General features: G+C 36.0%; 1 protein-coding gene across 1 annotated transcript in view; it reads left to right on the plus strand.

The window, feature by feature from the left end:
- Nucleotides 1-22,561, plus strand: part of ATM (ATM serine/threonine kinase) — an 80,270-nt gene that overhangs the window by 47,430 nt on the left and 10,279 nt on the right. Inside the window, exons 37-53 of the mRNA XM_059825166.1 lie at nucleotides 684-771; nucleotides 1,128-1,283; nucleotides 2,237-2,321; nucleotides 3,112-3,200; nucleotides 3,296-3,398; nucleotides 4,451-4,599; nucleotides 6,024-6,128; nucleotides 6,635-6,754; nucleotides 7,813-8,047; nucleotides 9,925-10,092; nucleotides 15,616-15,735; nucleotides 16,758-16,975; nucleotides 17,745-17,952; nucleotides 18,890-19,003; nucleotides 19,408-19,566; nucleotides 20,719-20,857; nucleotides 21,222-21,304. Coding sequence (XP_059681149.1) covers nucleotides 684-771; nucleotides 1,128-1,283; nucleotides 2,237-2,321; nucleotides 3,112-3,200; nucleotides 3,296-3,398; nucleotides 4,451-4,599; nucleotides 6,024-6,128; nucleotides 6,635-6,754; nucleotides 7,813-8,047; nucleotides 9,925-10,092; nucleotides 15,616-15,735; nucleotides 16,758-16,975; nucleotides 17,745-17,952; nucleotides 18,890-19,003; nucleotides 19,408-19,566; nucleotides 20,719-20,857; nucleotides 21,222-21,304 — 2,339 coding nt within the window. The remainder of the gene's footprint in view (nucleotides 1-683; nucleotides 772-1,127; nucleotides 1,284-2,236; nucleotides 2,322-3,111; nucleotides 3,201-3,295; nucleotides 3,399-4,450; nucleotides 4,600-6,023; nucleotides 6,129-6,634; nucleotides 6,755-7,812; nucleotides 8,048-9,924; nucleotides 10,093-15,615; nucleotides 15,736-16,757; nucleotides 16,976-17,744; nucleotides 17,953-18,889; nucleotides 19,004-19,407; nucleotides 19,567-20,718; nucleotides 20,858-21,221; nucleotides 21,305-22,561) is intronic.

The following is a 22,561-nucleotide window of genomic DNA, read 5'->3' on the forward strand; positions in this document are numbered from 1 at the left end:
TCTTTTTTTACGTGGCTTTGGCTTTCTTTAGGGGAAACTTCTAGTTCTGTATCTTACTGTAGCGTAGTAGTAATCAAACCTTTACTTATGCTTTCCCTATTTCTTGCTTCTTATAATTTATAAATTAAAAGTGTCCAGAAAAATGAAAAAATTCTTAACCCAATGACCAAAACACAGCCTGTAGCCATCCGATTTTTTTTTTAATCCAAAAACAAGGCATGGAAATCTGAATTCTTTAAAAGTATGTGTCTGTGTGTGGGAGATAGTGTTTTTTGTATAAGCATACACACTCTATAAAATTACAATAAAGCTACTAATAAGTATTTCTGTGGCTTTGGAATAACTTTTATATGTCTCAAGCCTGAGGGAAGAGGTCTGCTATAGAGCTTTCTGCAATGATGTTGGATCATCTCTGAATTCTATACGAAGAAATAGAATCCACAAATTATTAATGCAAAGATAATTTGGTAAAGAAAATTGTGGTATAAACTACTGTAATGTCACTAACATCATATAAGGAGGGAAAATACATTTTGTGACAAACTATTAATTTAATTTCAGAAATGCCATCCAAGGAAGTTTTTAGTTATTTTCTTGAGTACAAAATACACCTGTTTATTTTGTAAATGGATATGTTACGACAAAAGTTCATTATATTCTTTCTTTTGAAATATACATCCCAGAGCAAGAAACCCATAGTTTTAGAAGTTTGGATAAAGTATCTCGACGAGCCATGCTTGCTGTTGTTGATTACTTAAGAAGACAAAAGAGGTGAATTATAGCTTTCCAAAATGTTGCTTTAATTTAGTTTTGACTGTTACAAGATCTGTTGATGCTCTAGGTTAAGGAAGAAGGATGTGGTAGAGAACATGTCTATTAAAAGCATGAAGATACAGTAGTGACCTTGCATTTGTTACAGAAGTGATATGGCTAGCCTTGAAGGGTTCTAATTATGCTGAAGGAGTTTTCTAAAAACTTTTTATCTGATAAACTTTTTGTGGTATGGGTTTTGGGGGGAGCTAAGACAAAATTAGCCTTTGGAAGGCTTTATACTTGGATTGGATTTATTTTGTTTAGTATTAGAGAGAAGGCCTGTTACAGCAATATTAAAGTCTTTATTTAATCAGATCTGTTTCAGGTACAGTTTTTGATGACAGCTTCTGGCTAGATCTGAATTATCTTGAGGTTGCTATAGCAGCACAGTCCTGTGCTGCTCACTTCACAGCCTTGCTCTACTCAGAAATCTACGCAGACAAGATAAACATAGACAAACAGCGAGAAAGGTACAAGGCTTGAGGAATGCAGCTTCTTGATATTTCTCATTAAATGGATCATGTTTTCTGTGTCCCAGCAGTGTTTTGTTATGTGGAAAGTCAAGGAAGCTTTAAAATAATGCCTTAGGTGTGTGTATTGACCTGGAAAATATTTCTACCAGTCCTTGAATGTGATCCCAACCTTGCTAGTTTGCTAGCTGTGACCCACTCAAAATACTGTCATCTTGACTTCTAACCAGAAAGTTTTCTTAGTAGTGTGTGTTCTGGAGAAACTTCACTAAAGCTAATGCTTCTAAATACTAAAATGTATTGAATCTCACTTTCTAAATTGAACACTTTTCAGATTCTGTTTCTCATAATCAGTAGTATGCTAGTGGTTAAATTACAGCCAGAAGTGAATCAAGGGGAGAAAGAAACCACAGAATGATGACCAGAATTGTGTGGGTAGAGCTGAATGATCCTTGTAGAAGGAGTTTTCTTCTATAATCGACAATTATCTTTGTCTTCTGGTCGAGCAAAATCAAAATATGGAACTAGTTTACTAGCTTCATTTTGGCGACAAATGACTCTAAGGCAGTGAATGTAAAACAAAAGTACGGTTGTAAGCACATGTATTATGTAGTTGCTTTTGTTCTTTCCCAGAAGAGAGCATTCTTGCTTCAGGCATTCACAAAAGCAATTTGATGTAATAAAAGATTAGACATGACAAGGTGGGGGTGTTTTTCTCTGAAAAACCACCTTGACCTTGAAATCCTTTGATGTTCAACTGATCACTTTGTCATTCTGGTGGAGAGCCATTCTGAATAACCTGGGGATATGACAGGCCTGATCTTGCATATGGTGTTTGTGCCCCTTACTTCTTAAGTGTTATTTCAGAATTTCTTTAGTTCTTTGTATGAAATGTCATTTAACTTTAACAGTTGAAACATTGCTTTTAGGTCGTCTTTTAAAGCAGCTAAGAGTTTGACATTTGAAGAAGAAAGTCAAAGAACAACTATTACTGTTTTGAATGAAAAAAGTAAAGAAGAAACTGGCATAAGTTTACAGGTACATGTGCATACTTCATAATCTGAAAGCAAACCTTCTCATATAATTACAATTAACAGTAGGTTTCACCTGAGCTGAAGGCAGATCTAGTTGAACTTCAAAAACTGTATTTGAAAGTTCTCCTCATACTCTAATTCAGTTAACTCAGTGGCCTTGCTGGACAAGTTAAGTTGAGTATTCGTTCACCTGAAACACTAACTGACTTGGCAAATTTTAAATCACAGCAAAGCAGACTTTGTTCCCCAAAAGAACTGACCTTATGTGATAACCAGCCAAGTATTTTTCAGTTTGTTTTGTTAGAGAGATATGTTCATTAAAAATCAACAAGTGGTGTAGCAAGTTGTAATAATCAAAACCAAAGTAGTATTATCTCCTACAAGCTTATTTGATACATAAAATCTGATTCAGTAGCCTTGTCTAAGTTACTTCTTTCCATAGTTCATTGTTGCAGAACTGTGCTTGCTTATCTTTAAAATCCATTTCTTGGCTGGTATGTCTGATGCTTGTTCAGTACTACTGCCTTTTTCTTTTCAACCAGTCCACCTAAGGCCCAGCACTGTCTTTTTAATAACTTACTGGAGAAGTTAGGTAGTCCTGAAGAGTTTTGCTAGACTACAAAACTTTCTTCCTGTGATGATAGCAGGCTCAGATACTTCGTAAAGGAAAATAAAGTGATGATAACAACATGTTACATGGAAGGACTTGTATTTATAAACTTACATGATATGTATAAAATTCACTTGAACTGGTTCCAAAAAGGTAATTCTTCTTTTTATGGCACATATTCTAGGACCTTCTCATGGACATATATAGAAGCATTGGAGAACCTGACAGTCTCTATGGCTGTGGTGGAGGAAGAATGTTACAGCCATTAGCTCGGTATGATTTATTAATGCTCTTATGTTCTTTGAAGTCATTGCTTTCATTTATTATTAAGGACCTTAAACTGAAAACTTCTTGTTAACTTAAAACAGGATAAGAACATATGAGCATGAAGCAGTATGGGAGAAAGCCCTTGTAACATATGACCTTGAGGCAAGCCTCTCTCCATCTACTCGCCAGGCAGGAATAATAGAGGTAATTTTGTTTTATAATAGGAAATGAATGTAGGAATTGATATCCATCATACTGAGAGACATTTGTAGCAAATGCAAAATTGGTTTAGGACTAAAGGAGATCTCTGTGGTCATCAAGTCCAGCCCACTGGCATAGACAGCCAAACTATAATATAAGACAACTCAATATTTGTCCTGAAAACATAGAGGCTTCTAGTCCTCTTGTCACTCACCCGTAATCCCTATCTTGGGTATTGAATTTTGTGAAATATTTCAAAATACATATATTTAATTTTATGCAGAATTTGGCCAGCTCCTAAAATGACAGTGTATAAAAAGCAATGTAATTGGTTATTTTTGCCATCTCATTCTTTAAACCTCTCTTACTGCAGCTATCTTACTGAAACTCTGGTATTTCTGATAATAAATAGAATTGATGTTGTCTTATTTTGATTCCTTAAAAATATGTTGCTTTTTTAGCCTAAAAATGTTTACACCTGTTCTGTAATAACATAGCACAGGTGTATCTGTGTTTCCCCTCATTTCATTTTCCTATGGTGCTCTTCCTACCCCAAATTATTCAGTATCATTGTTAAAATTCCATTGTGTTCATAATGGCTGCACACATAATCTGGGTAAGTGGTCACAATTATAAAGTCATTATGGTCTTCAAACAGATAGGAGTTTAGGAGTCATAGGAAACCTTTTCAAATCTCCACCAGGAAAAACAGTTCCTTAAGAAGTAAACCCAGTTTTGGATTAATACCCAGGAATGATGGAATGGAGAAATGTGAGTAGATAGTTCATTTGAAACACAACATGGAAATTTATTTCAAAGAATGCCAGCTACAGTAATAATGAAACCATTTTTCTGGGGTTGCAGGTATCAATAGTGTGATTAGTAGTCTTACTAAAAAAATTTCATCTTATATAGTGCTGAGTTTAGAAATTTTTATGGTTCTGCCTTACCTGCAAAGGCTTCTTTGTTTCCAAAGGTAAAACAAAGCCTTTTGAAAAAACAGTTCCGTTTATTAAAGGAAGAAAACCAACTTTCAGTAATTTTGTTAATTCCAGGCTTTGCAGAATTTTGGGCTTTGCCACACTCTTTCCATGTATTTGAAAGGACTGGAACATGAAAACACTGAGTGGTGTGCAGAACTACAGGAAATACGTTACCAGGCAGCATGGAGGAATATGCAGTGGGGCCACATCTCTTCTGTCAAGTAAACCAATTTAATTTTTTGCTAGTTCTTTTAAGTGAAAGGCAGTGGTTTCAGTTCCAAGCAAAAAGATGACATTGGAATATAATTTCTATGAAGCAGGTCACCTAATTTATCTTAATCATTAAATTGAAAAGCAGTCTTTTTCACTTAGACCTGTCTGTTTTGTATGGACATCACTTCATTTTCCTGGGAAACTGTATGCAGTTGATTCTTCTTTTTGATTGTTCATAACTATAAACTGAAATTTTCCATTTTTGACTCAGTAGGTATGTCTTAAGTACATATGAGGGATAGATAGTTTTTAATATTTAATTTATAAGCAAATGGGGAAAATATTACTCGGTAAGCCACAAGAGGTTATCAAGACCTGGATAAGTAAACACCAGTGTTGATTCATGGCTGCTCCCTCATAAGGAGTAATCTCCTCCCTTGTGTAATGTTGCATGCCTGGCATTAGTTATTTCATATGACTGGCCAGGATATAGTGTGAACTCTGTCCCTTCCTAGTACAGCTACATCATCGCACATTTTAGGAGGAATACAGAATAGATTGACTAGATTTTGGCAAAAGCAGAAATTACATGATGGGGTCTTCAGTAACTCCTTCTACACTAACTTTGAGTAGTTAGGAGAATGGAGGATTTTTTTCCTAAGACTCTTACAGAGGGATGTGTCCAGGGAACATACTCTTGGTGTGTTTATTCTCTTCTCCTGCACTGTCTTAAGATCACTGTTTAGAAGCACCTGGAGGACTTAACAGACATATTCTGTTGAAGGGCATATGTCATGCCACAATCAGAACAAACTTCATATAGGTGAGCTCTCTTTATTCCTGGGTTAGGGTCTGTATAAAACTCTTTGGTTATAAACCTCTTAGGCAAATAGAATATTCAGCCGTAATACAGGAGCAGAAAAACGTGTAAGATCAAAAGAGAGAGAATGAGATGGCAGGAAAGAGGAGGGTCAAGGAGAAGAAGAAAGAAAAGTGAAAAGGGCAAAGAAGAGAAAATGAAATTGAACACTATGGGTTTTTTCAGCCTTCAGATTTTATTTTTTCCTTTTTAAAAATATTTCTAAAGTTAAATGTAAAAAATTGTTAATGCCAAACTGAAGTTGCATACATACCATAATGTAACTTTCAGCATAATACTGTGAGAAATGTGTTACAAATAAATTTTTATTGTGCAGTTGGTTTTGTGTTGTATTTTTGATACAACCTTGAACATATTCTCCGTATTGCAAACATTTTGACAGTTACTGTTTTGTCTTTGTTTTAAAAGAACAGCTTGAATTTATAAAATGCTAAATTAATTTAAGATTTAAAGGTTTGCATTATTATTTTCTTATCATGCAAAACAGCAATCCATCCAACTGCAGAAAATGTACTAGTAAAAATATCATATCACTTTTGTTTTATTTTAAAGAGATGAGACAGGAAGACCAGGGTACCATGAATCACTGTATGATGCTCTTCAGTCTTTACGAGATAAGGAATTCTCTGCTTTCTATGACAGTCTTAAAGATGCCAGGTAACTCTATGCAAATATTCTGCTGTTAGACAGAGAGTGTATGTGTGTTTGTAGTCACAAGTTATTCATAAAAGACTATTATGGGGTTTTATGGGCTTAAATAAAGACTCATGCATAGAATAAAATTAATACTTCTGGACTGCAACTTCATTTCTAAGTTTTTTAAACTTAAATTTTTCTTCTGTGCATATACAATTTGTGTGCTAATTTAAGATACATTTCCTGTAGTATACATCCCTTACTTTGTGTTCCTCTTAAGTGGATTTGAATGCTGACTATTCTTTAGCTGAGCTATCACATAGACTTTGGAGTTTATATATGCTTAGTGTGTTTTCATTTATTGACGAACTTAATTTTTTGAACTTTAATGGTAATACAAAATAATTCCAAACTGAATAGTTTTGCTGTTTAAATTCTGTTCAATGTACAGAAGTTATGTTATGGATAGTTGGAATTACTTGTGGAAATTAAAAAAAAAATTTACTATTTCTCTGTTAAATCCGTAGAGTGAATGAAGTAGAAGAGCTGTGCAAAGGCAGTCTTGAGTCTGTTTATTCATTATATCCAACTCTTTGCAGACTACAGCTAATTGGAGAGTTGGAAAATATAGGTCTGCTGTTCTCCAGGTATTTTTTAAGCTTGTTTCATACTCCTTTCTCAGTTTTCAGGATTTTTGGTAACCAAGTCTAGCACAAAAATAAGATGACCTCAACAAATTTTATTCATGAACATCTCAAACTTCATCTTAAAAATTATATGGATTTTAGCTTTATTATGTGAAGACAAATCTAGATTCTCTTTATTTCCAGACTGGATTTATTTATGGTCTAGTTTCAATTATTTGATATTATGCCAATATTGTATTTTAAATAATTGTTTTCTTTCCTTTGTTTTGAGTTCCCTGGTATACTCCAAGGTAGCATTCATATCTCTGGGCCTTTGGTTTACTAAAGTAACTGAGTCATCCTCTCCTAGTTCCCTTTCTAAAAATGTTTTCCATTTCCTTGATGATACCCATAGATGTATTGAAAGTTGTTTCAGTTTGAATCACTTTTTTCATGGACCACTATTACCATCAGTATTCTACCTGAATTCTTAACTTTGCTTTTTAATCATAGGAAGGTATTAATCTCTGTAGTGCTATTAACATTGAATTTTTTCTGCTATAGTTGTATCAGTTTGGTAGCTTATAGTCATCGTATAGTCATTTAGCATGTCCAGGACTTTACAAACCAATGCTATTTGCAGTTAATGAATTGCCTAAGAAAATAATATATGGAGTGACAACCTACACAGCTACAATGTCACAGTTTGGAATTGATTGTTATATTAATCCATATACAACCTATATAATAAAATAGGAATCTTGGTCTCTAATCTTTTAAGTAGCCCTGTGTTTGAATGAAATTCCCTTTGCTGATGGACCTTTAACACAACAGTTTTTGATGCTTAATCAGGAATGTTTACACTAGACTTGTTCACCTTACTAATGCTGATCTCTTGATCTTCATGTTTGTTAAAAGTGGAAGCCTGCCAGTTTATTCTGCATATTAATAATTGTGGGGTTTTATGGATTGTTTCTTGTTTTTGAACAGTAGATTGTGAACTACCTTTGTAGTTTACTTTTGTTACTCATCTTACATTTCACTAATACAGGTCTTTTTTCTTTTGGTAACAATTGCAGGTCTGTTACTACTCAACAACTGAATGATATTTATTTGAAATGGCAGAGGCAGTCCCAGCTTCTCAAGGACAGTGACTTCCGTTTCCAGGAACCTATCATGGCTCTGCGCACTGTAATTTTGGAAATCTTACTTGAAAAGGAGAGTGAGAATACCAAAAGAGAATGTATTAAAGACATCCTGACCAAGCATTTAGTGGAGCTCTCTAGATTGGCAAGAACTGCTAAAAATACACAGGTAACAAATTCCAGGAAAGATTGGTGACGGATGTTAAGGTTTTTAGTTTATAAAAGAACTTCATTTTTTAACAGTACTAAAGATTAACTGTATTCTAAGTTTATTCAATGAATCAGTTAGTTGGAGACTTAAACTATGTAGAACTTATTCACAAATTGTATTTATGGGCATGTTTTCTGAATTTTGTTCATAACTGTAAGCTACTCTATAAGGTAGATATAAAAATGACGTTTTTAGTGAAGAATGCTCTTATAGCTCTGTTACTTTATTTTGATGCAGTTTTATATATCCAGCTTTCACTTGCATCTTACTGTTGTAGTGTTCCAGAGTAAAGCTGCTGAAAGAACTCCATTTCATCTGTATATTTAGTGTTGTCTTCAAGGTTTTACACTCTCAAAGCAACATTGCACTGTGGTAAATCTCTCTCTGTGAATGACTTAATGGGATTTGCAGTATCAGTAATTTCTGCAGCTGCTAATGCATTTAAGATCCAGAGTCAGCCCTGGCTTGTTCTAGGTAGTGCATCTGGAGCAGTAACTCAACAAGAATTTATAGAGCAATATCCTCCAAGAACGTCTGCAGAAAATAGTTCCAGCTAAATATATAACCTGGAAAGATGTTTAACTCTTCACATATGTGAAACTATATTCAATTTTGATTTCAGGAAGGTTTTAAATCTTTTTGTGAATAATGATGAAATCAGTAGAACAACTGTCTTTGATTTCATACATTTGCAAGGTTTACTCAGTGCCTCCAGAATTGTTTGGGAAAATTACATCTTCAGAATTTTTTTTATCTCATGCCTGCCCAGCCATTAACACTGTGGTGATGAGTGTCCTGTAAGAGCCTCAATGGAAGTTAATTTGTTTTTTAATTTGTTTTTTAGTTACAGAAGAAGATTAAAATTGGGGTGCCATATTTTGGGAGGATTAGAAGGTTCTGAAAGATTGAGCTAGTGTGTTTCTGAAAACAGAGTTCCAGCCTCTTCAGTGTTGTAGGTCATGTGCAATCTTTGGGGCATACTTCTGGGCCTTGTCAGTCTTTCAAACCATGGAATGATAACCCTTTCTTTTGGCACACTAGTAGTTGATAACACTAAGTGTCTGGATGTAGGAAAGTTTTTGAGGGACCACTCTTTGCAACTATTGGCTTTTCTTCCTCTTTGGTGCCACTACCATCCATCAGGAGAAGGAAGAGAATGCCATACAGAATCATCACACTGACCACTAATTGAAGTACCCAAACTTACGTTGTCATTTACAGGCATTCTCACATTTTAATTGTTTACCTTGCTTATTTAAAAGTCTGATTGATTTGGTTATTGGTTGGACAACTGTGAAAATACGTTTTAGGCTCAATCTTTGACGTTAAAAATATTGTTTGCTCTTTGTACTATCATGGTGATACTAGATTATTAAATAGTGAGGATGTTACTTCACCAGTGATACGAGTGAAGAAGTAGGCGTACAAAAGAATTAGTGTATGGTGGTGCTATTTTTCTTACTATTTTTCTGCGATGTCTTAGGATGTAATAATAATCACTAAGCTAAAATTATAAATTCATTATTTCAGTAGGTACTGATTGTAGAATTTCTATACTTTACACGTCCAAGTAATTTAAAATGTTAAACATTGATACTTTATTTTGGGGTTTGTGAAGTTTAATTCCGTAGTTTATTTTTGTTACAAATCAGGATTTTCTGCAAGTATATAGCAAAATAATTTTTGTCTCTTTGCTGCAAATAAATTCTTAGCATTGGATAGGCAGAATATGCTGCACAAGTAGAGCAAATGAAGATGGAGTTTAAAAACAAAATTCACTGTGAGATACATGTATTTGACTTAAAGAATTGTTTATAATGTTTTTTCAATTTCAGCTTCCAGAAAGAGCTATGTTTCAGATCAAACAATACAATCCAACGGGATATGGGGTTTCTGAATGGCAACTAGAAGAAGCTCAGGTTTTCTGGGCTAAAAAGGAAGAGAGTCTTGCACTGAATATTCTTAAAAGGATGATAAAAAAATTAGATGCAGATTGGTTTCAGGTATGTGTTATATAATGTATAAACTTATGGGAATTAAATTATTTAAGATCCTATTTCCACTTCCTGAAGTTTTCCCTTGGAAGAAAATTAAAAGGCTGTCTGCAGTATTACTAAATCTGTTTTGTACTCTCAAAATGTCTGAAAGCAAAAAAAACTGTATTAGGAAATCTTATCAGGGGTTTTCAAAGCGAGACTGTAAGAGTGGCAAATGTTAGAATTCATTAATCATTATTTTGCCTCCAGTGCCACCACTGTGAAATATATAGCTTTTTAAAATCAGAGATGATTTCCCTCAATAAAAAATTAACTTGTTTTAAACAAAACTGTTACTTAGAGGTGTATCATCTTGTTCTGTGCCAATAGTTAAAGAAACTAACGACCAAGCAGGATTGTTTAGGTGTAGAATCATAGAATCATTTAGGTTGGGAAAGACCTTTAGGATCATCGAGCCCAACTGTTAACCTAGCACTGCCAAGTCCACCACTAAACCATGTCCCTAAGCACCACATCTATACGTCTTTTAAATACCTCCAGGAATGGTGACTCAATCACTTCCCTGGCAGCCTGTTGCAATGCTTAATAACCCTTTCGGTGAAGACATTTTTCCTAATATCTAATCTAAACCTCCCCTGGTGCAACTTGAGGCCATTTTCTCTTGTCCTCTTGCTTGTTACTTGGGAGAAGAGACTGACATCCACCTCTTTAAAACCCCCTTTCAGGTAGTTGTAGAGAGTGGTAAGGTCTCCCCTGAGCCTCCTCTTCTCCAGGCTAAACAATCCTAGTTCCCTCAGCCACTCCTCATCAGACTTGTGCTCTATGCCCTTCACCAGCTTTGTTGCTTTTCTTTGGACATGCTTCAGCACCTCAATGTCTTTCTTGTAATAAGGGGCCCAAAACTGAACACAATCACTTCCCTAGTCCTGCTGGCCGCGCTATTTCTGATACATATTATGTTGGGAACTGTAATAGTGTATATGTTTTTGTTAGAAGAGGAAGAAAAAAGATTTTATCTCTGGTCCTTACTGTGTAAAAAAAGACTAATACAGGGAGACACTAATAATATATTTTATGCTAAAGAAGCATACTTCTGTTGCAGGCATTTTCCTCATGTCTGTAGGGAATCTTTGTGCAAAGGTGGGAGTATGAGTTGAGGCTTCTATTTATTTCGGTGGGGCTGAAGCTGTATCACAAAGTATACAGAAATTCCAGGCAAGTTTTTGACTGATAAACATTCACTACTGTACCGCAGACTTTTTTGTCGCTTGAACTAATCCATTATCAAGGAACATAGATATAACTTGGAGTGCTGTTTCATGTCTTTGAATCCTCCCCCATTTACAAGCACACTAAGCTGTGAGTTTTATGTTATACTTCTGAAAATAGAATCGTACTTCAAACTGGGGAATGTTTTCTCTTCAAATTTGGACTTCAGTAAGTGCCTCTGAATCTTAGTTATCTTAGATCTTTTTGTAAGCTTTCTGAAAAATTTCTTTTGATGTGAAGCAAATAATATATTCCCCTCTCCAGTTCAGAATTCAAGAACTGAAACAAAAATCCCTCTCCCCTATCTCAGTAATGGGCAATACAAAGTTCCTAAGAAAAAACGTAAAGAATAGTTGGGCTCTATAGCCAGAGTACTCCCCCAGACTGGTAACATAAGAACTTCGTGAACCAGAGGTAGTTTCCTTGTAGGTAATTCCTTCCAATGCTTTTTATACCGTAAATTTGTCCAGTTACTTTTTGAGTCTCTCTAAGCTTTTAATATCCAAGACAACCCTGCAATAAGGAGTTTCACAGCTTAGTTCCCACTGTTTTAAGAGCTGCTTCCTTGTGGTTGTTTTGAACCCCCTATCTTCATTTAGTGTTAGTTCTGACCTTGATAAAAACGCTGAACCCATGTTCCCTGTCTTCATTCTCCATGGTGAGGTAACATTTTGTAGTTACATTTCCAAACAGGAATAACATTACATACAAGAAGTCTTTCCCCCCCCGCCTTCATGCATCACTTAACACTTATTTTTTGCTGGTAATTTCGTCAGGTTTTTTCCATTCCATTTATTGTCCTGTGGTGTTTGTCTGCAGTTCTTCAGTCTGTCCTTGTTTTTATCACCTTGAATTACTCAATATCAAGATCTTTGGAAGCTTTTCACTGGTGACCTAACTCCACTGTAAAAAAGTGGCCCATGTATTTCTCTTTCTGTTCCCTATCTTAGTTCTTTATCCCTCCAAGAATTATGCATTTTATTTCTTGTGACTTAGTTTCTTCAAGAGCATTTTGTAGAAGAACCATGTCACATGACTGTTGGAATCTATTGGAGTAGGCTGAATCAGACAGATCTTCCTTTGCTTGTTGAGTTCAAGGAGTTCAGTTGAATTGGGAAATGGGATACATCTGAGGATGTAAGAGAGTTGGCTGACATCATGTCAAAGCCACTTTCGTATTATCTCTGAAAGGTCATGGGGATCGGGGAAGTCCTGATGACTGGAAGAGGATAATCACACCCATCTACAAAAAGGGCAAAAAGCAGGATCAGAAACTACAGAGCAGTCAGACTTATTTCAGTCCCTGGGAAAATTACAGAACGGGTCTTTAGGGAAGCTATTGTCATGAACATGAAGGAAAAGAAGGTGGTTGGGAAAAGCCGACAGAAATATACTATTATGCTTGACCAACCTGATTGTCTTCTGTGATGAAATAATTTGCCCAGTAGACATGGGATGAGCTGTGGATGTCATCTACCTTGATTTTAGAAAGGCATACCTTGATTTAAGAAAGGCATTTGACACAGTCTCCCACAATATCCTTCCTGACAAGCTGGTGAGATACAGCCTGGATAGGTAAGACCACAAGATAGGTGGAAAACTGACTGAACTGCTGAGCTCAAAGGGTGGTTGTTTATGATTCAAAGGCAGCCTGGTAGCCAGTCAGAAGTAGAGTTCCTTAGAGTTTGTTATGGGGTCTGATACTATTTTTATGATTGAGATCTGTATAAGAGGACTGAATTTCCTCACCAAATTTGCAGGTAACAGCAAACTGTAAAGAGAGATAGATATTCTGGAAGGAAGAGCCGCCAGTCATGGAGACCTCAATAGTTTGGAAGACTGTGCCAATAGGAATTGCATGACATCAGTGGGAAGTCCTTCACCTGGGACTGAATAATCTCAAGGAGCATTACAGGGAGGGGTCTGACTGGCTGGGGTGTAGCTTTGCCAAAAAGGACCTGAGTATCCCAGTGAACAGCAAGCTAAAATGATTCAACAGTGTGCCCTTGTAGCAATAAAGGTGAACCATGTCCTGGACTGCACCACTAAGAGTATAGCCAGTAGATTAAGAAGTGTAATTATTCTACTCTATTTGGCACTTCTTAGCCCACGCCTGAAATAATGTGTCCAGTTTTGGTCCACCGTTCAAGAGAGACATTGAAAAATTGGAGGGGGTTCAGCAGAGGGCCACCACAATGATTAGAGGGTTGGAGAACTTGGCAAAGGAATAAAGGTGATAGGGATTGGGTTTTTTCAGCCTTAAGAAGTGAAGGTGTAGAGGGATCTAGTGATAGTCTTCCAATACCTGAAAGGTAGTTACAGTGAAGATGGAGGTAACTCTGCTAACAGAGGTGCACAGTGAAAGGGCAAGAGGCAATGGCACAAGTTGTTTCAAGGGAAATGCTATCTGGATACAGGAAGAAAATCCTTCATCACTAAACACTGTGAACAGTGTGCCGAAAAATTAATGGAATCTCCCTTGCTGGAAATGAATAGTCAAGACTCAGTTTAGGAGAGTCCTGGAAGACTTGATCTAAAGCCAGGCTTTCAACAGAAGGTTGGGTCGGGTGGTCTCTGGAGGTTCCTTCCACCCTCAACTTTTCTGTCATTCTGACATTACAAAAGCTATTCTGGCTTTTCTTCATACTAATTCATCTGTTCTTTTTGTGGTTTTTTGTTCTTGTTTTGTTTTTTGGGTTTTTTTGCTAATTTGTCCACTTCTGATATGAGTCTTACTGACCTGTGCTTCCCTGGAACTTGTTAAAATATTGGTGTCACATCTGCCACCTGCCACTCCTCTTCTATTAAGGCAGGTTTAAGCAAAAGCTTTTATACCTCTTTTAGTAGTTCAGTTATTTCATCTGTGAATTGCTGTAGACCTTTTGGAAAAATACATTGTGATCCTTGTGAGTTGATAGTTTTCATTTTGTCTGTTTGTTCAGTAGCCTTTGCTGTTGACACTTCAATAGCAGACAGACCTTTGAATCCCTCATAAAGAAAGGCTTTGCAGTAGGACTCTTCAAGCTCCTCCACAGTGAACACAAATGCAAATAATTTAATTTTGTTTCTGCTTTTTCTTCTCAGAGCGCTATTTGTTTTATAACTCTATTGTCTTTTTATCAAGTGGACTGTCCAGTGGCTAGTTGCTCCTAATAAGTTTAAAAAAATGCTTTTTTATTATTTGTTGAGTCATCTTCAAGTTGTTGGGGTTTTTTGGACAGCCTGATGGTGGGTTTTTATTTTTTATTTGTCAGGATATTTTATTATTTTTTCTAATATACTTTCTTTTTCATTTGAACAAAACTTCATTTTGTGTACTGATGTGGTAGAAATTTCTTATCATCCTTACCTTTGTGTTTAGCTATGATGGCTTTCTTTGGATATTTTTTGGAGGGTAATAAGCATTCGCTTTGAACCCATATACACATTATTACAGAATAGCACAGTTCCGAAAAGCTGGAGAAGTTTGGGCCAAGTTCTCCATAGACATCAGGGCAAAATCAAGAGTTGCTGCACCTCTTTTGATTTTCATGATTGCTCCATGAATCAGTTGATGAGGGCCTCCAAAAATTTAGTCCTTCTCTCACCTTCCAGTGTTACGTTCACCCTGTCCACATAAGGAGGTTTTGTGTTTTCACAGCCTGTGATATCCTTCAGTATTTCACAGTCAGCGTTGCCATCTTGATCAGGTGGTCTTTAATACGTACCCTGTACTTAAAGTATTTTGGAAACTCGTCCTACTATACAGTTAAAACTGAGCTTCCAATCTGGAGGCAAGTCCTTTGGAAACCTGCTCCATCATCTCAGAGCACTTTTAACCAAGTTCCCATGTAGAGGTCTGTCTGAAAGATTTAATGATCACACATAGTTATTGCAATTCTGTAATGTTTCCTACACAGTGTACTATGGTACTTCAGACTAAATGGGGATATTAGAAAATACAGTTCAGGAAACATGCTGTGAATTTATTTAATTTATATTCCATTTTTTCATTGTTTTATTTTGGTTTTCATTGTTCAAACTGTCAGGTATTTAAAAATATGTGCTCTGCTTTAGTCTAACATAGAATGTGAATGTGATTTAAAGTTATTGACTACTGTGGATGGTAAATGACTCTGTAGATACATTATGTGTAATAGGCCCGAGTGGTTGTATCATATTCAGGGTTTAAAAGCTTTATAAATTTTCTACCTCATATGTAAAGAGAATTTTTATTTGATACCTTCCTCTTTTTTCTTCCCAAAACTTGCTTTCTCAAAGGTTGAGAATGATCCTCATCTGAAATTGATGTATACAGAGTGTCTGAGGCTATGCGGAACCTGGTTAGCAGAAACATGCTTGGAAAACCCTACAGTCATCATGCAGAAATACTTAGAAAAGGTGCATCCAGTTTTTGAAATGTGCAGTCTTTGAGATAATGCTGTGCTAAAATAGGTTGTTAAAATGTCAAGGAAATTTTACAATGCAGCCTTTATTTTTCGGGATTGAAATTACGGATTCTTATAAAAAATTATAGTTTCACATAGTATTGTATAACATTGTAATCTTATATTCAGAATATGGCTTTACAGAATTCGTAGTGAAACTTCTGTGTAATATTGGCTTACAAGTTCAGTGATAATGACTGCTAGTCCTGTTTCCCTTTCCTATTCCACCCCATCCTCTCCTTCTTAGGACAGATTATTCACTTAACATGTTTTCAGTATGGGGATTGTATTCACAACAGTCTCTTTCCAGGTGCTGGAAAGTCTTGTACTAGTGTTTCAAAGTGCTGTAATTTTTTTTTTTTCAACTCTTAGTCAGTAGTAGAAACATTTTTATTAATATTTGCCTACTCTGCATTTCTTTATTTCATGCTAATTTGTGAAACTCTACATAGTTGCTTTTCTCTGTTACTTTCTACATGGTTTCTTCACTCTGATGATCAAATTTTCACATATAATTTCCTTCTCTTTTTGGCACTCTTTGGACTGTCTTCTATTTTTTTCTCACAATCTTATGATACAAGATTGTAAAACTGTTGTAAAAGTTCATGCTTAGTTACTCTACAATATAGATAGCTGTAGGAGACTCCTACATGGTTATTAAAGCTGTTTCATACAGGATAATATTTTTGACTGTTTGCACTGAAACACTGCTCAAAGATTAAATTCACTTAGGAGAAAAATATTCAGCCTGGTAGATCTTATTTTGTATGCATATATATTCCATCATAGGCAACATTAAATAACCTGTTTGAGCAGATGACCCTGCTTGAGCAGGGGGTTTAGACAAGATGAGCTCCAGAGGTCCCTTCCAACCTCAATCATTCTGGTTTTCTGTGATAATAGAGTTTAATCAAGTATTATGCAGCACTATTAATGTGATTATCAGTCTTATCCTTATTGTAACTTCCCTTTTAGGCTGTGGAAATTGCTGCAAGCCATAGTGGAGACAGCAGTGATGAGCTGAAGAAAGGAAAGATGAAGGCTTTCCTGTCTTTGGCTCGTTTCTCAGATAATCAGTACCAACGAATTGAGAATTACATGAAATCCTCAGAGTTTGAAAATAAGCAGGCATTACTGAAGAAGGCCAAGGAGGAGGTTGGCCTCCTAAGGGAGCGCAGAGTTCAGACAAATAGGTGAGCATTCAAATGGAGAGGTAGTTACTATGGCACCATCAAAGGTTCCATCTTTACTAATTCTCTGTCCCTCTGGGGAAGCAGTATAGCATGGGTCACATCTTTACAGCTGAATTTTTCCTTCTCTTCACAAAATAGTGGCCTAATCTGTAGTACTTGTTGCAGATAGTTTCTGAACTGTCCCTGAATATGGTCTAGGAGAGTGCTTAGATAGCGTGGGCCAAAACTAAGCCAAGGATTGTTACAACAGTTAAATAGCGTGGATGATCATGGGCCAGAATTCACATTTATTCCCTGCATCTGTTTAGTTTATTTGACAGAGAATATGTTACAGACTAAAAAATGAATGTTCAAGATTTTTCTCCATCACACATTTGTGTAAGTGTAGAATTCATCTTAATACAGAACTCTTAAAGACTTAGTAAGAGCAATTGCAAGTGAGCAGAAAAATTTGAACTTCAGCAGTTGGAAACTGAAGTCCTTACACAATGATCTGTACTGGGTATTCACATTTACACCAGTACTGAGATTAAATCATAAAAAAAGAAAAAAGGCACTGACTGAAAATTTACTTAGAGTGGTGGGTCTGGTGGACATACATCAAAGAAATATCTCCCACAATTTGGTTTCTCAGTTGTTTATTTTATTGTGCTTGTACATACGAAACAAGTAAAAAAGTGTTAAGTTACTAAGCAAGAGAAGTAGGAACAGCCTTGCTTCTAAGTTCATTAAGAGATAATTTGTTGTTTAAAAATGTCTGTTCGCATAGATATACAGTGAAGGTTCAGCGAGAACTTGAACTGGATGAATGTGCCATACATGCCCTAACTGAGGATCGTAAACGTTTCTTGTGTAAAGCAGTGGAGAACTACATCAGCTGTTTACTAAGTGGAGAAGAACATGATATGTGGATCTTCCGACTCTGTTCCCTGTGGCTTGAAAATTCTGGAGTTGATAGAGTCAATGAAATGATGAAAGTATATGTCTGCTGTTGCTTTTCCTTATTACACTTTGACATTAATTTATCCATCTTTATTCTCCTTCTCCTCCTGTGTTTCTAGCAGATGAATTATAGTGCTGTGCAGTGTGCTTTTCTATGTATCTCCTTAATTTTTCCCTCAAAACTCACTTTTTTCAGTCATCACTGCTCATCAGTTAGTTTTTCATCAGAGAGCTGTGATTCTCAATGCATTTTAATTTAATTTAATTTAGCATCTTAATTTGACAAGTCTGTACGATTAAGCATATCTCATGATCTCTCACCGTTGTCACCTTGTTCTTTACATATGTTGGATGCTACCCATCTTCGACATCCTTTAGTATGTTCTTCTAGTTTTACGTTATATATACTTCTGGGTGAAGGGTTGTGCATTTAGATTGGCTCTATAACACAGTAGCCAGAGACCAGTAAAATTCTCATTCTCAGGCTGGTTCTGTCATTTCTAGGATCGTGCAGGAAATCTGTTAATTCTTACCTGAATGATCTGTTTATAACAGAGATCTGTATAATTCTAACCTTTGTCTTATAATTAACTTTGAAAAATAGAAGGTGTTCCTTTACTCATATTTTTAACATACAATTGTTTCTTGTCTTAAACTAGATAGTTTGGTTTTCTTTTTATTGGGATTGTCTCTTGCCACAAAGAATCTAGAAATTAATCTGAATCAATATATCTAAGCTTTGCTTTATTAGAATACAAAATAGTAGTTTTCTCCTGAAGGACTTGTAGCATACTGAAGACAGGGACCAAGACAACATGATACTCAGTGGATTGCCATTTGATCACACAGCAATGATTTCTCAGTTTAAAAAAAAATGCAAAACCAAAATTGCTAGCCCTTACCTGGTATTTTCTGATTACCATTTTTTTTGGTGTTTAGTACAGCTTTCTAACAGAATTTTCTCTACTACAGAAAAATGCAGAGAAGATCCCTTCATACAAGTTTTTGCCTCTGATGTACCAGCTGGCTGCTCGGATGGGAACCAAGATGATGGGTGGTTTAGGTTTTCATGAAGTTCTGAATAATGTAATTTATGCTTTTCGTATCTAAAGATATCTTGATTGGCTTAGTAGTGCATACTTCTAAATAATAAATATCTTCCTTTGTGCAGTTATAGGTAAATGAGTTATGTAGGTGATAAAGGTGTATTAAAAATGAGTGATGCAAAATCATTAGAGAGGGGGGAGAGGGGGAGAGGATTGGAGACTTTTTTCCTTGCTACTTAATTGATTTTCTTGTATAAGAATAGTCTTATGCAGGTTTAGGAATATACTTTGAATGTATTTTTGTTGTGGAAATACCATCTAAGTATTACTTTTTATTTCTTATTAGGAACCTTAGCAGTTCAAAAGAATTTAAAATGTTAATTAAGTATTTTTTTTTCTTCTGTACAGTTTTCAATAATGGGATCTTTTTGTTTCTCTTGACAGCTAATGTCTAGAATTTCACTGGATCATCCACATCATACTTTGTTTATAATACTAGCTTTGGCAAATGCTAACAAAGATGAACTCCTCACAAAACCAGATGCAATAAGAAGAAATAAGTTAATTAAAAATGCACCGAAAGAAATCTCTCAGCTTGATGTGGTGACTACAAAAAAATTCTATTCTATTAATCACATTCAGTCCTTTCATTTTGTTAAAAAATGAAAAAAAAAAAAGTCAAAGTGTATTTTAGTGTAGAGCTCATCAGCTGACTTTTGTTAAGAAAAAGTAGGAGGGAAAATGTACTTTTAGTAATAAAAAACCCTCCTGTTGTGCATACATTGGTAATTACTATTGAAAGTAGTAATTATGGGGTTGAACAAAACATGGTTAACATTTCTTGCAACAAATAGCCACAATTACTGCAAAGAATTTTGTGATAAATATCCTTGATGTGTGATTCCATAAAAGGCATTTTAGATGCCACAAAGACTTGAGTGGGTTTATTGAAAGTACATACTGAATTGAGTATTTTTTCTGCTTTGAGTGATAAGATCTGTTCTAAGTATTTAGCCTTGTGCAGTGTATCTTTTGTTCCTTTGTATGACCTTTATATGTTAAAAGCCATGATGATGGGTAATACTGAACTGTGGCTTCATGTTAATGTTGTTATCGCTTAACTTTTGTTGGAACCTGTCTTTGGAATCATCTCATATCTAGAGTAGTGCTCCTTCTTTCCCCCATCGCTATAGGCCTGGCATGGTTGTTTGTCATTATCCTCTTACCCACCACACTTGATAACAATTTTTTACCACATTTTTATGTGGCTTTCTCTCAGATCTGTAGTTCTTCTGTGGTCCCACCCTTAGGAGTAGGATTATGCTAAACTCAACTAAGTGTCTCAGAGTTAGGCACAGAAGGGATGCATGGTCAGATTTTTGCCTTTTGCATACCAACTTTTTCTTCAGTTGGGAGGAAATAACGGAAGCAGGAAGGTGGTGGAAGAACATCTAAGACTGCCTGTCCCTTTTTCTGAAGAATTTTTGCAGGTTTTTTGCACTTTGCCTGGACAGATTTGCTCTCTCTTCATCCCAAATATTTTAGTTTATTCGTTATCTCAGTTTAGACAAAACAGAAGTTCCTTCAGGTTATTGCTGTTCATATCACAAAGGGATGTCCATTATTGCAATTTTCGCTGTTTTTCCTGGGATGTACCTCAGCTGTACTTATTTGACTGTGTGTTATGATGCATCTTTAATCTTACAAGGTGTAGTTTGCAAGATCTGATATTTGTATTCCATTGGTGGTTTTTAGGACAGAATGGAGGCTGCTAGCAATATAATCAGTATCGTAAGAAAAAGGAGAGCTCATATGGTTAGAAATGTTGAAGCACTGTGTGATGCTTACATCACATTAGCAAATGTAGATGCTACTCCATGGAAATCTCAAAGAAGTAAGTCTTGGAAAAATTATTTTTGTTTTTAGTGATGAAGATATATTTTATTTTCTTGGATTAAAAAGTATACTTCTAAATATTTATATGTAAAGGAGATAGTATGCTAGCGCTGTGTCCTATTTTTGATAAATGTAGAACTTGGTCTGGATTAAAAGTCATAGTAATTACTTGCATTGTAAGGTTCAGACTTTCTGAGTATGAAACTCCAGAAAACTCCAGTTGTCCTGTGGTCATCTTCATCAGCTTGACAGAAGCACGCAGTGAGGTTTTGGGTCCCAAAAGCAGTGTAAGCTGGTTTTTGTGAACTTTGATGTATGTTTATAGTTCTGAATTTAAAAATACTAATTCCTTTTAATTACAGAAGGAATAAGTATTCCAGCTGACCAGCCAATTATTAAACTGAAGAACTTGGAGGATGTTGTAGTTCCTACCATGGAAATTAAGGTGACTGAAGTGGAAATAAATATACACTATAATATCAGATCTTGGAATCAGCTTCCAATTTTTATAATGGCAGTCAGGGCATATAATCAAATTCCCATGTTCTTTACAGGTCAGCCTACCATGGGTACTTTCCTGTCAGGTGGGAGATGCAGAGTGAGATGCTTTCCTTAGGCTTTAGAAGACCTTGACCCCAAGTCTTACATTTGCTGGATAGTGGTGTATTGTATGAAGTTGGCTTTGCCACTGTTACCACTGACTAGTCTTTCATTACCTAAAGGGGTGATGAGCTACCTAAATCACAGAGAGGATCTTACTTTGCAGGAGCTAGCTCAGAGTTTCAGGGAGACACTTAATGTCCAGGAAATTATGAGAATTAGTAGATATGCCTCTTCATCTGTTCCTAAATGGCCAGCTTACAGGTTTTTACCATTCACTAATGGTGAATGATCCATTCCCATTAGCATAAGTGGTTGATTGGATGGGTGCATAGGCACTCATTCTTAGGTGATGCCACATGCTCTACCTAGGAAACTTACCAGTTTCAGGAGTGTAGAGTTGCTTTTTGGGCCAGCCACCTAAAATTTACATGTTACAAAGCCATACTTCCCTATGTTGAAGTCCCTCAGGCTATGTCTATAAAGCTAAATAAAAGAAGCCAAGTGACATTATGTCGTTTGACTTCAGAGGCCAGAAATTGCCACCTATGCAAAATAGCATTTGTTTGTAGAGCTCCTACTGGCCCCAGGTGTTGCTCCGTTGTACGACTCGATTGTCCTTTTCTTTGCCTTTCTTGTTCTCCAGTACAAACTATCTGAAATAGTTGGAGGTCTGTGATGTAAACAGCTGGAGCGCTTTTCCTTACAGCTAACTAAGTAGGGTTGCTTTGTGACATGAGGATATGGAGGACGGCTGAAGATACAGGTCTGGTAGATTGCAATAGTTTTAGGATTGTAGACTGAGTCCATTTGCAGCCTAATGTAAGCCTAATGCCCGCCACTGTACAGGAACGTTTTCTTGAGAGAACGCTTGTTGGGACAGGCTGAAATTGTGTCAGAGCTTGTTTAGTGGAAGTCTGCAGCACCAGCTCCCCTCTACCAGTGGGGTGAACAAGGAAGAATCAAACTCACTCATTCGCTCAGCATATTTTTGTAGCCTTTGTGGGTTTTATCCGTGTAGATGATGGAATGCTGATATTAATATTTAGCATACAATCTGCTAATGAAGTTTGTAAACAACTCATTACCACTTTCTCTGAGC

The sequence above is a fragment of the Gavia stellata genome, chromosome 1 (genome assembly GCF_030936135.1).
Source record: "Gavia stellata isolate bGavSte3 chromosome 1, bGavSte3.hap2, whole genome shotgun sequence".
NCBI lineage: Eukaryota > Metazoa > Chordata > Aves > Gaviiformes > Gaviidae > Gavia > Gavia stellata.